The following is a 13358-nucleotide window of genomic DNA, read 5'->3' on the forward strand; positions in this document are numbered from 1 at the left end:
CTTACCCCAAATATGCAAAACCAAATTATTGCCTAACCTATAAATCAATTCTTATCCAGAATCAAACCCTTTAAAAGTCGTGGAGAAAAAAATCTTCCTTTTCCCTGTTATATTTTCCAAGTGTGTTTGTAGTTATAGGAAATAGTAAGAGAATTGCTCAGAAAAAGATGGAAGAGGCAGATTGTTACACTGCTAAATAGTCTTTTCCATCTTGTTTTTCATTTAGTACAAATATTAATTGGGGAGAATTTAAAACTTCTGGAATAGATTATTGTTTCAGTTCTATTTATGTGTGATCACCCTTCATGTTGAACTTGTGACCTTTTTGGTAGTTGTAATTAACAAATTTTTAGCATTTAGATGATATGGTCTGCCAGAATAATATGAAATTGGATAACTTGAATGAGGGTAGACAGTTCTGTATATTTAAAAATTTCTCTGTTTTCTACCATAGCTACTACCCTGTACATAGCATCTTCTAAATAAGTAGTTGTTAAATGCATGCAAAATTTTATAAGCTATATATCTGCGCCCCCAGCATTGTTTTCCAGTTCAGGAAGTTTTTTTTTTTTTTTTTCTGTTGCTTAAGATTATTTGGTAAGGTTGATTTAATGTGTAAAAAGTAACATCAGTTGTGATTGGGATCCAAATTTTATTTCATAGATCAAAACGCTAGGATGCAGTGTAGTTCCCTAGTCTTCATTTGGCAGGGTAAGATGATTGTTTGACACATATTTTGTGGCAGCCAGAAAATGATTAGCCAGTACATATAATTTTGTCATATTGAAAAAATAAAGCCATCTCATATTATATCCAATCTTTATTCCTTTGCAGCTTTCTTCAACTTCAATAATTTTAGCTTTGTTTTTTTATGTAAATGAATACCTTATCTTACACAATCCTCACATTAACTATGTAAGTTAATGTATTAGTTTAATAACCACTTTCTAGTTGCAGAGATAATGCTAATCGAGAATTTTGTTTCCCTATGGACTTCCCTGGTGGTGCAATGGTTAAGAATCTGCCTGCCAATGCAGGGGACACAGGTTCAAGCCCTGGTCCGGGAAGATCCCACATGCCACGGAGCAGCTGAGCCCGTGCGCCACAACTACTGAGCCTGCACTCTAGAGCCCTCGAGCCACAACTACTGAGCCCGCGTGCCTAGAGCCCGTGCTCTGCAACAAGAGAAGTCACCACAATGAGAAGCCAGTGCACCACAACGAAGAGTAGCCCCCACCCGCCACAACTAGAGAAAGCTCGCACTCAGCAACAAAGACTCAACACAGCCAAAAAGAAAAAAAAAGAAAAACAAAATTTTGTTTCTCTAAATAAATGAACCTTAACACAGAAGCATGGATTCATAATGGATCCATAAAACATGATCAAGATTTAATGCAAGATATATTTCAGAGATGCAGTGTGGGGACAAAAGGAGGACCCTTAGTTGCAAGAGGAGTTAAGGGATGCTCACTGGCATGGGTTTTGGTCCTCCGTATTAACATGGAGGACCTTTTTATAACATTCATAAAAAATAAATATATTTGGGTTTGAACTTCCCAGCAGGTGCCGCAGGAACACCATTGACTGGGCACTGAGAGAATGTACACCCTCAGGGAAAATGCTGCCTTTGCTCTGATAGGGTCAACTGAGTGTGTAATCTTGTTCTTGTTGAGAAGTGGCTGGGCATTGAAAAGCCAGGCCGTCTAGGAATAATTTTCCTACTAAGCCTTTTGAAATGTGTAACTGTGAGTCACACTTTTACATTTCTAACATGGCACTGAAAGTTAAATTGCTGTATTATAATCAAGCTGTACCAGTTGGCTTGATAGTCAAGCCCGAGAAACCTCAGCTGCTTTATGTGGCTGTAACACATTGATCTTTATTTACAGTCTTGAGACTCCAAGGAAATCGTACAGGTGGGCAGGGATTATTATCTCCATTTTACAGATTAGGAAACTGTCGCAGAGAGGCTGTGACTTAAAAAGAGGCATCAACCGTTTTTTGTTTTTTTGTTTTTTTTGACTGGATTAAACAATTAATAGAGCCTTCTTGGTCTAGTAGAAAATGCCCTGGGTAGATAGAAAACCTACCTGTCATCTCTAGCCTCTACTATAAAAATACCAACTCTGGGAGGGCTGAAAGGTCCCTAGCGTGGTTCTTGATAAAACTGATTAATAAATATTTGTTTAATGAATGAGTGGAAGGATGTGGTTGTGGTTTTTGCTCAGAAACTGCTTTTTGCAACTGTAGAATCTTCAGGTAACAGAAAAATATCAGAAGTTATTTTAAGGGACTGGAACATTTCCCTCTTCAAAAAGTGTCCACATTTGAGCATCTTTAAGTCTACCTGGAAACAATCTTGTAGCAGCCATAGACCTAAAGAGATAGTTTGGTACAGTTTTGCTCAGTTGTTCTTTGAAACACCAGTAAAACAAAATAAAAACCCAAACATTTTCCCCTCCTCCCAAATCTTAAAAAAATTATGTAAGTTACTGTCTTTTGCCTACTATGGCCTGAAATTGCTGAGCTAAGATACTTTTGCCAAGTCTTTACCAGTTTAACTGTAAAAAAGAGAATAAATTTGTATAAAAATGAATATATTTGGTAATAGGCTTTGCCAGAAATGTGTTTTATTATATTCTAACTGTATTCAAAAGTTGCACTGTCTAGACAGTCTTGATTTTTCTTTATACAATGATAAGCACCTTTATTCAACATTGGAAAAAACATGATCATAAATCATTCTGAGCACTGCACCATCATCTTTCATGGGTATTAACATCCTTGTCCAGTGATGTCGCAAAGTTTCATCTACACTACCTTGTATACTTGAGATGAAAGTCTTGTGGACTTAGTAACTGCGATGTCTGAAGAAAGAAGATAACTGACATTTTAGTGTAATGTGTACCTAAAGCATTTATCAATGAAAAGTGTGTTGGTGTGCCCATGATGAGGACGTACACAGAAAACAATACTACACTCTCGGTTACAGAGCCAGTGAAAGCAGTGTTAAGGTTTCTAATTGTAATTTTTTAAAAGCTTGGATAAGTATTTTTTCCTAAAGCTTTACTGTTGTTCATCACTTTAAAAAATCTGTCTTCATCCTAGGTTGTCTCTAAAATACTGAAGAAAATTCTGGTGTTAGGGAAGAAACAACAGCTTGATTTTTTAAGAATTTTTTTTACTGAGAAATCATCAATAAGCCTAGCCTTTGTGTTTCAGTTGTATTTTTTTTAGGTCAAGCGGAGTATGAGTTATGACCTTTGATATGTAAAGGGTAATTTAAATCAGTGAATTCAAAACAAGTTAATTTTTGGATATTGGAAACTGAAAAACTAAAATTTTAAGATGTGTATTGCAGAATAAATCTAAAATCAATTTACATTATAAAGGATTTTAATTATTAAGAACTTTACTTTTTTGATGGAAAAAATGTTTTAAATTTTATTTAACTTTTTATATTGGAGCATAGTTGATTAACAATGTTGTGTTAGTTTCAGGCATATAGCACAGTGATCCAGTTACACATGTATCTATTCTTTTCAAATTCGTTTCCCATTTATGTTACTACAGAATATTGAACAGTGTTCCTTGTGCTATACAGTAGGTCCTTGTTGGTTATCTGTTTTAAATATAGCAGGGTGTACAAGTCACTCCCACACTTCCAATCCATCCCTCCCCCCTCCCCTTCCCCTCACCCCCACTGGTGACCATAAGTTCGTTCTCTAAATCTGTGAGTCTAGAACATACTATCTTTCCTATCAGATACCTTCTTTGATATTTAAGTGTCCACTGAAACCTTTAAGAATTAAAAACTAATCCAAAAAATAGAAACTGTTTCCCTCTCCTTTTCATTTAGAGGAAAGTTGTTTGTAGTACACTGACAATTTCTTTTTTCTTATTTGGTAAGAATTGGAGTAGTAAAAGTAATGAACTATAAAAGTGGCAACATCAGTATTTTACACACAGGGCTGATACTGAGAGGGGAGGTCTGATCTGGAAAAGTATGGGAGCTGTCACTTATTACTTACCACATACAGATGGTGTTTAAAGCTACAGGTCTGGTGAGATGACCATAGGAGAAACAGAGAGAGTGAAAAAACGAGATGGGTCTAAGACCAAGCATTGAAAGGACTCTTACCATTTAACTACTGGGTGGAAGAGGCTAAGAGAGTGTGGTATTTCAAAAAAAGTTTGAAGAAGGAGTTGTCAACAGTATCATGAGCTGTTTCAAAAGTCCTTTGAGACAGGGACTAAAAACTGTACATTAGATTTATTAGATTTGGTAGCAGAGAAGTCCTTGGATGTCTTAAAACTATTCCAGTGTTGTGGCATGGTGAAGCCAGGTTGGTGTGCATTGATGAATGTGGGGTAGTATTTCAGCACGTTTAGCTGGACATTTGGAGGTGAGGTGTGTGGTGTGCAGCAAAAAGATAACTACGGTTAGAGGACAAAGAATGATCAAGTTAAGGTAGAAATTTGAATATACAAGGGAGAGTATCCACAGTGCAGAAATTCTCCTTTTCTCTACTCCCTGCAAAGAAATAAATGACCATGGAAACCAGAGTTCCCTTTCATTCTTATATTTTCTGTATTCTCAGAAAAATGCTCAGCTACTCAGGTTTTCTTTCCCAAAGTTTCTCTTTTCATTCTTTTTCCATAGCTTCACCCACTAGCTCTTTACCCCTGGCCCCTCTCCTAATTTCCAGTCATGAATTTTTTAACAGCCTGGTGGAACTCTTTAATTGTTTCATGGCTCCTCAAATTCAGTATGTCCAACTGAATTAATAATTTTCTTTTTAGACTGATATAATTTATTACTATCTCTATTTGTTTCATTAAGAAATCCTTCCAGTTACTGAGGGTCTTCCTCTCTGTGTTTTCCGTTGTTTCCTCTGTCTCTTCCTCTCTTCCCCACTCTTGTTTGTTCTCATGCCCAGTCTTTTTTTTTTTTTTTTTTTTGGCTGCGTTGGGTCTTTGTTGCTGTTGCGTCGAGCGGGGGCTACTCTTCGTTGCGGTGCTCGGGCTTCTCATTGCGGTGGCTTCTCTTGTTGCAAATCATGGGCTCTACGCGCGTGGGCTTCAATAGTTGTGGCTTGCGAGCCTTTAGAGTGCAGGCTAAGTAGTTGTGGCGCACGGGCTTAGTTGCTCCGTGGCATGTGGGATCTTCCCGTACCAGGGCTCGAACCCGTGTCCCCTGCATGGCAAGCGGATTCTTAACTACTGCGCCACCAGCGAAGTCCCTCAGGGGCAGTCTTAATCCTTGCTTTGTAGACTCAGATTCACAGTGCTACTTTTTGAAAGATTATTTCCCCCAATAAATTTAAATTAGTTTGTTCCACCTCATTTAATATGGTGTTATCCAAAAAATCATGTTGTTGTTTCTGACATTGTATTCATTATGTGAAAAACAGTAACAAACACAAACCCTTCATTTCTCTGAAAATGGTAGGTAGATTGAAGATTTTATTTATGTACTTTTCTATCAGTATAATTTATAGTTCATAATTGTATATGTGAAATTTTCCTGGTAATAAGATTTGTGTACAATATTTTGTGTTTGTGTGTGTAGATAAAATGCCATACTCAACAATTTCCTTATTTCTCTGAAACTAATGTATTTATAGAAACAAAATGTATTCTACCTTGGTTTCCTGTTATTTCAGGAAATAAATATAAACCCAATTTTATTTAACTTAAATCTATTGATTGAAATATAAAAAATAACATACTCAATTGATTTTAATTTTTGAATTGTATTTTAAAGATTAATAACACTTTTTAAAATAGAGCTATTGGAACATGATGAGGAAGTTAAACTTAAATTTTATTTGGATTCATCTTTGTTTTAAAATATGTTATACATGCAGAAACATCTTACTGTTTTTTGAATATAATTGTTCATAGTATAGTGGAAACTGGTATAATTATTGCTAGATCTTCAACTTTCAGGTGGAATTCTAATAAATACAGCAAAAGTATTAAGACGCCTGCCTGCTTCTGAATTATTAAAAAGACATGCACATCAGAATTTAGCCTTGGAGAAAGTAGCCTATTAAGTACACACATCTTTAGTTTTCTTTTAATAGAGATGGGAATAGAAATATCTCTCTGTGTATAATTATAGGCATTGTATTTTCTTGTGTATTATTATAGGCATTATATTTTCTTGTAATATTTGCAGGTTATATAATATTTTATGTTATTTTATAACTGAAGAGCACCAAATATCCTAGAGTGAAATCTAAGGAACTTCTGTCTACTTTAAAGTTGATTGAGTTAATAGGCAAACATTTTTGTTCTGGCTTTATTTGAATAATTGAACAGTTGAGCCATCAATTCTCTTTTTTTTTCTTTTTTGGGGGCAGCGTTTGGGGAATTCATCAGTGATGTCCTACTGTATAGAACATAAACAACAGTGGACGTAAAGCCAAAGTGGGTTGCTGAGCTACACAGGCCCCTGATTACATTTTTTCCTGTTTGTACATATTTCTAACACGTTTAACTATTACTGGTTTCCATCTTTATACCAAATTCTAAGCACGAAAGAGGGATAAAAAATAGACACATGGACTAAAATGAGTGACAGTTTGCAGAATGATACAAAAGAAGAGGTGGGAAAGACGACCAGCAATAGTCATTGCAAAAAGTATTTCATGGCCCAGCAATTATTCTAGGTATATACCCAGGATAAGTGAAAAACACGTCTACACAAAAACTTGTGCACAGATATTCACAGCAGCATTATTCATAATAGCTAAAATGTAGAATAGGCCCAAATGTTCATCAGCAGATGAACAGATTTTAAAATGGGGTATATCCATAAAACAGAATATTATTTGGCAATAAAAAAGAGTGATATGTACTATAACATGGATGAACCTTGAAAACGTTATGCTAAGGAAAAGAAGCCACACACAAAGGCCACATGTTGTATGATTGCATTATTCCATTTATATGAAATATCAGAAGAGCAAATCCATAGAGATAGAAAGTCAGTAAGTAATTGCCAGGAGCTTCAGAAAAGGAAATGGAGAGTGACTGCTCACGGGTGTGGAACTTCTTTTGGGATGATGGAAATGTTCTAAAATTGACTGTGGTGATAATTGTACAACTTTGTGAATATACTAAAAATCATTGAAATATGCACTTTAAATGGGTGAGTATGTGAATAAGAGCTCAGTAAGGCTGTTTTAAAAAGTATAGAAGATTGGAGTGATTACAGAATTTTTATGAAGTGTCTTATATGCCATGAGCCTGGGGCATCCTTTTTAAAGTACAATAATCATTTGATACAGTAGACAGTAGTTATGAAACTGTGCTGTAAGGGAAATTATTATGATTTATTTCTCTTAGGATCTGTTTTTAAAAGTTTGTGAGCTATCAGAATTAGTCAACATTAAAGTTCATTTTTAAGTTCTTAGTAATCTTAAAATGAGTTACTTTCCATGTATTTCATGTAGTTGAAGTTATAGCTATGTCTTTTAGTGTAAACTTGGAGATTAGTTTTTAAAATTTGATTATTTAAAAGAGCCTAGGTAAAATAATTTCAAAAAATATACTTAAAGAAATTACTGCATCTAACTTATACTGTTTCTTCTATTGCTTAAAAATCTAAGAATTTGCAGTAGGTACATTATAAAAATATGGAATATAAGAGCTGATCTAGGTTGATAGCACTTTGAAAAGCCATATAGCAATAATGCATTAAGGGAATTAAATGAGTCTACTTGGCTAACAGAAGTCAAAGAAAAAAAGGAAGTTTGGATTATTACATAGTTTTTTCTCTGTTGTAACACAGAACTTGCTGCAGCTCATTTCTATGAAAAAAATTATATTCAGAATTCAGTAGAGAGTATAACCACTGAAAATGATTTCTTAAAAAAGTATTGTAGGAAATCTAGATCACAGTGTTCAGGGTTAAATGATAATTAATTTAGTTGGCTCTTTTTCATTTAAAGAATGAATGTTTGAAATATAGCTGTACTTTGTTCCCTGCTGTTGAGATATGGGTAGAGGAAGAACTATGGGGCTAGTGTTAGGGACAGGATTCTAGATCTAGAACATTTTCTATTTCCCAACACCCTTCCACCCTTCGTGATCTGTTTAAGGCATTGCCACTGGTTTGGAAGTTTGTCATGTGCCTTGGGTGTGTTGAGAGCCATGGAGAGAAGGAGAGAGAGAATGTAAAGAAGAAAAGCTAAGAATGATAGAATCAGACATGAAACATAAAAGCCTTAGAAGGAAACACTAGTTGTGAAAATGCATTGTGTCAACCAGTTCACGTCTGAATCTGAGAAAAATTGGAAAGAATGAAGAGTGCTGAGTGACTGAACTCAGGAGTGAGTAAAGGCAGGAGTTAGGGGTGAATCTTGCGATCCACGGAGTCCCACTGTCAGGGACTATAAAGGGAAAACTGTTCACTGGTGACGAAGAGGAGTTTTATATTGTTAACACTGAAAGTCCAGATGGGGAAGGGTGGCATCCAGGCAATATAAAGTTGTGGCTGGAGAGACAAGGTCTGAATTGACTGACCTGGTTAGCCTGTACTTAGAAAATAGTATTCTTTGTGTTCTCCAGATACCACCAAAATGTAATTAAAATTTTAAATTATTAAAATGGGTTTCATGATAATTAAATTTTTAAAACTCAGTCCTTAGGTAAAATATTCAGAAACCCTTGATTCTTGTAAATACACTAAGTGTATTTAGTGATATTTTTTTAATCAGGTGATTTTAAATTTTAAATAATTCTTAAGCATAATTCACATTTCCTCTTACAACCAGGAACCTTTTGAGGATGGCTTTGCAAACGGGGAAGAAAGTACACCAACCCGAGAGGCTGTGGTCACATATACCGCGGAAAGTAAAGGAGTTGTGAAGTTTGGCTGGATCAAGGGTGTGCTAGTATGTACCTATAGACTTTATTTTAGAGTTACACATTTCTGTTTATTATACAATCTTCCTAATATCATCATTCTCGAGATAATGCTTTCTCTTTTTTAAACTGTTTTATCTGATTGTTATGGAGGACCAAGTTAATAACTTGTACCTCCTTTCCTTGTGGGTATTAAATTCAGTGAAGTAAATATATTTATTAATTTAATCAAATTATATTTGATTACTTCTAAGTTATATTTTATAACCTCTTCTGAATCTCACATATTGTCACTTTTCAAACATTAAGTATGAAGCTATTAAATTGATGAGAGCAACACAATCAAGAAAGCTGGGCAGGTAATATAGCTGAAATATGCCTGCTTCCTTTCCTGCTACTGTATTGTCTTTTGAAGAGAAATGTATAGATGTTAACAAGCAACAGAATAAAGGAGAAATAAGTGTTGAGATCACTTCAGTAGACAGGTTTAGGTGATTAAGGTTCAGATTTACTTTCTTTTTCTGTGTTTGAATAGGCACTAAGATCTGACTGGAGTAGAGAGTCTCATTGGGACTTTGGAAGCACTAATTTAGAGTTGTATTGACATTTAGGGGAGAAGTAGAGGGAAAAATACCAGTTCTAGTAGTGATTTTATTGTCTAATCAGTAGAGTGTATTTTAAGCTCTGAGTTGTATTGTTTGCCTATTCTTAGATTTTACCATTTTGGAAGACTATATTCTATGTACGAGCATAATAAATAAAAGTAAAAATAAATTGAGGATGCTGTCTTACAAAGAGTAGGTTTTCGAAAGATGTGTGAACAGTTGGCGTTTTGTGTTGACAGATATTACATAATACTTAAATACGCTGTAGAAATCATGAAGTGAAGACGTTATAAAAGAATAAGTAAAAAACTGACTTGCATTCATAAGGGGGAGCATAAACTCCTTTTTTTAGGGCTGAAGTCTTAAAATATTCCTTGTGCCTTTCTTGTTCTTTTGCTTCTGCTGCTTCAGATAAATGTGTGTGTATAAAGTACATACACACACATATACTCATATATTACATTATACTTATACTTTAATAGGTTCACATTTAAGCTCTCAATAAAGCTCTTTAAAAAAACTGTTAAAGGGTGGGATAAGAGATTTGAAAGGACCTTCTGTACTTTAAAATGTATATTATCCTACTATTGGCTACTTTAGCATTTACTGTGTATTTAATTACTTTTCATCTGTGACTTGGCCTCTTTTTCTAGGTACGATGTATGTTAAACATTTGGGGAGTAATGCTCTTTATTAGATTGTCATGGATTGTGGGTCAAGCTGGAATAGGTAAGTGAAGTGACATACTGCTTGATTCATTTGAGAATGAATAGGGAAAGGGCTGTGTGCATGTGTAGTCTCTGAACCTCATAAAATTCAAGCAGTTGGAATCATTCTACATTATGTTCTCCTTTGTATCAGACTGTTGTCTTAATGTCACTTTTTTCATAATTCTGATTTGATCTAATATGAGATAAAAGTAAGATAATTTATAGATTATAATGTAAATTCAGTATACTTAGACTAACCAGTTCTAGATGTGGCAGGTTTAAATGAGAGTGTAAGTATTCTCAAGTCTCTTTTCTTTTTTGCTAAAGGTCTGTCAGTCCTTGTAATAATAATGGCCACTGTTGTGACAACTATCACAGGATTGTCTACTTCGGCAATAGCTACTAATGGATTTGTACGAGGAGGTAAATTCAGTCTTTTTACATCATCAGCATTGGATTACTGACACTAAATAAATTGAGATTTTAAAATATCTCTAGTTATTTTTTACCTTAAAGAAGCAACATATCAGGTTCTATATAGGCAAGAAAGTTGCTATCAAGTACTTTTTAACTAATATTTTGAATATAAAATTTTAAATTGATCCATACACAAACATGTATGCTTCAGATTGTTCAGGGTGTTCAGTGTGTTTGGTAGCAAGAATGGAGCTTCTAACTGGGTTTCTTCTCCACCAAGGCACCCCTTATTGCCTTCTCCCAGGCTTCAGCCCTTGGATCAGTGGTGTGCATCCTGCATTTGATTTGTATTGTACAGGTGTAACCTCGTTCCTCCCCACTGAAGGAAACTTAGGCAGAGTTCTTTCCTCATGGTCTAATAGCTTGTGTGAGTTACACCTGGGACTCTGAATCCATGCCCTGAACTCTAGCTCTCTTCTCTGGGTACCCTGGGGCCTATTTTATTGGAGCCCACAAGACCTGCCTTGTGAGGTTTTACTCTTCCCAGGGAGAACACCCAGGACACCAGGAGAATGGCCTTGGGACCCCTGAGAACAAGAAGAAAAGAAATCCATTTTCCAAACAAAAACTCATCATTCAGCTGGAGTGAGGGGGAAGATCCTAAGAGAAAGAAGAGAAAATGTATACCAGCTCCTGTAAATTCATCATAGCAGATCAACTGAGAAAAGAATCTACCTGTTCCATCTGCCTCAACTATTTTGCAGATCTGTATTTGACATTATATACATGCAATTTCTGCTTTTTCTGCATTAGTACTTGGAGAAAGAAAGAACCAGATTGAGCTTTTCATTTTTCCCCAGTCTTCTTCATATTTTTTTATATACCAGAGGATTCAGATCACTATGGCCCTAAGGGAAGCTGGTAGCTCACATCTATAGTTATGACTATGCTGATCCTGCATCACTGCTGGCTGAAGTTTTATATGTACCTGAATCCGGGTTGAGCAAATTGGGGTCCAAGATGTGGTTATGTCCAAAAATTAATCAGACAGTGCTGAGAGATTCTTGGTTTCTTGTGTAACTGGGTGCCCCATGCTTCATTTCATTCCACTGCTATTGGGGAATGGACATAGGAGGAGAAATGGGTTGGTGTGTTAGGTATTTGAGAGGATCAGCAAATCATAAAATTTCTCCTGTCTTCAGCCCTTCAAATCTAGGTTGTAAGCCTCAAGGGGAGTGGGGCATGGACCCAGTGTCATCACAAACCCCATTCTGTTCTCTGAGTACAAACTTAAGGAAAGTATAGATTTTCCTGCATTGTGACTAAAAAGCCATTTAATGTTTCAATACTACCAGTAGTTTTCATATATTTTTATGAATACCTCAGAGACTTGTATCTAGTCTTCTGTCCTGGACACCAAGGAAGTATGAGATTATGGAGTGCATGAAGATGTGTCCCAGCAAAGTACCATATGTTGCAGTTTTGCCTGAGTTCCCTCAAAATGATAGTTCGCAGAGAGTAACTAGCTATAGAGAAAAAAAAATTGGATTATACAATTTGGAATTCTTCTGTTATCATTTGTTCATAAATGACAAAGTAAATACATTTGCTGAAATAATGAAACCTATAGAAAAAGAGAAAGCCATTAATTTAAAGAAGTGACCAAATGCTTTGAAGCTTTGCTAAAAGGCATTCATTTTTCACTTAGATCAGTTAGTGATGTTAGAAAGCTGGCTGATCCTTTATAGAATAATAAATGAGCTGCATCATCTGCAGTGAAAGTTCCTGGAGATTCTTGCAATAAATGTAAACCCCTGTGTCTGTTCTCCATCTGCTTTGTAGACTTGGAGATCCCTAACAGGATTTATTTTGGTTTCTTGGAAAAACAGTATTTCCACAAGGGAGAAAGTAGATATAGGTATAAAACTGGTGAGATTACATTGTATTCTGTATTCATGGTTCTAAATTGAAAGTATCAGTATGACTCACACATTTTATCCCAAAAGTATATATTTCTTAGCTCTGTCCACAAAAATCACCTGTAACAAATGACCAACCCAGTATCAGTGAACACCCTTAGTGCCCACATTGTGTATTTCCATTCAAAGGAACCAGGGAACCTTGGAGAAAGCACTGATTCCAGATCTGGATAGGAAATGTACTAGAGAAGTCTAGACATCTTTTCACATCAAAAAGTAAAGAAGGTAACAAAGCCTACTTGTTTCACGTCAAAAGGACCAAGGAGCCAACTTGAAGAAACTAACACTGACTTAAATTTGGATAGAACAGCAATACTACTACTAATAGTAACTGATTTAAATGAAAACATAAAATCCCTAGGTTCACAGACATCACTCACACACAAAAATCTCATTTTCACCTTTGAAGAATGCTAGAGAACTAAAACTTATTTTGAAAATTGATAAAGAATCTAGTGTGAATCAAGTTTTCTGAGTGAAAACTCCTTACCTGAACTCATTGTAAGCAAAAAATTGATAAGAGATTTATCCTTTGGGTAATTATTCTACAAAATAAGTGAAGAAGAAAAGGGAATATTCCAACTTTGTAAATGCTTTACTTAATAAGACTACCTGTGAAATATCGAATATGAATCACATCATGCCTATAGCTTCAGGAAGCATAGAGTATTCAGGGGAGAGAGGAACTTACTAAATAACACTATAGGATGATGACAGCAAATGCCAGACTAGGAATCTCTCTGGAACAAGGAATCCTTGTTCAGTAAAAT

At 35.4% G+C, this 13358-nt stretch overlaps 1 protein-coding gene across 1 annotated transcript in view; it reads left to right on the forward strand.

Annotated features, from left to right (window-relative positions):
- The window catches only part of SLC12A2 (solute carrier family 12 member 2), a 110755-nt gene that overhangs the window by 18860 nt on the left and 78537 nt on the right, over positions 1-13358 (forward strand). Inside the window, exons 2-4 of the mRNA XM_060093308.1 lie at positions 8787-8906; positions 10136-10211; positions 10520-10615. Coding sequence (XP_059949291.1) covers positions 8787-8906; positions 10136-10211; positions 10520-10615 — 292 coding nt within the window. The remainder of the gene's footprint in view (positions 1-8786; positions 8907-10135; positions 10212-10519; positions 10616-13358) is intronic.

The sequence above is a fragment of the Mesoplodon densirostris genome, chromosome 3 (assembly GCF_025265405.1).
Source record: "Mesoplodon densirostris isolate mMesDen1 chromosome 3, mMesDen1 primary haplotype, whole genome shotgun sequence".
NCBI lineage: Eukaryota > Metazoa > Chordata > Mammalia > Artiodactyla > Ziphiidae > Mesoplodon > Mesoplodon densirostris.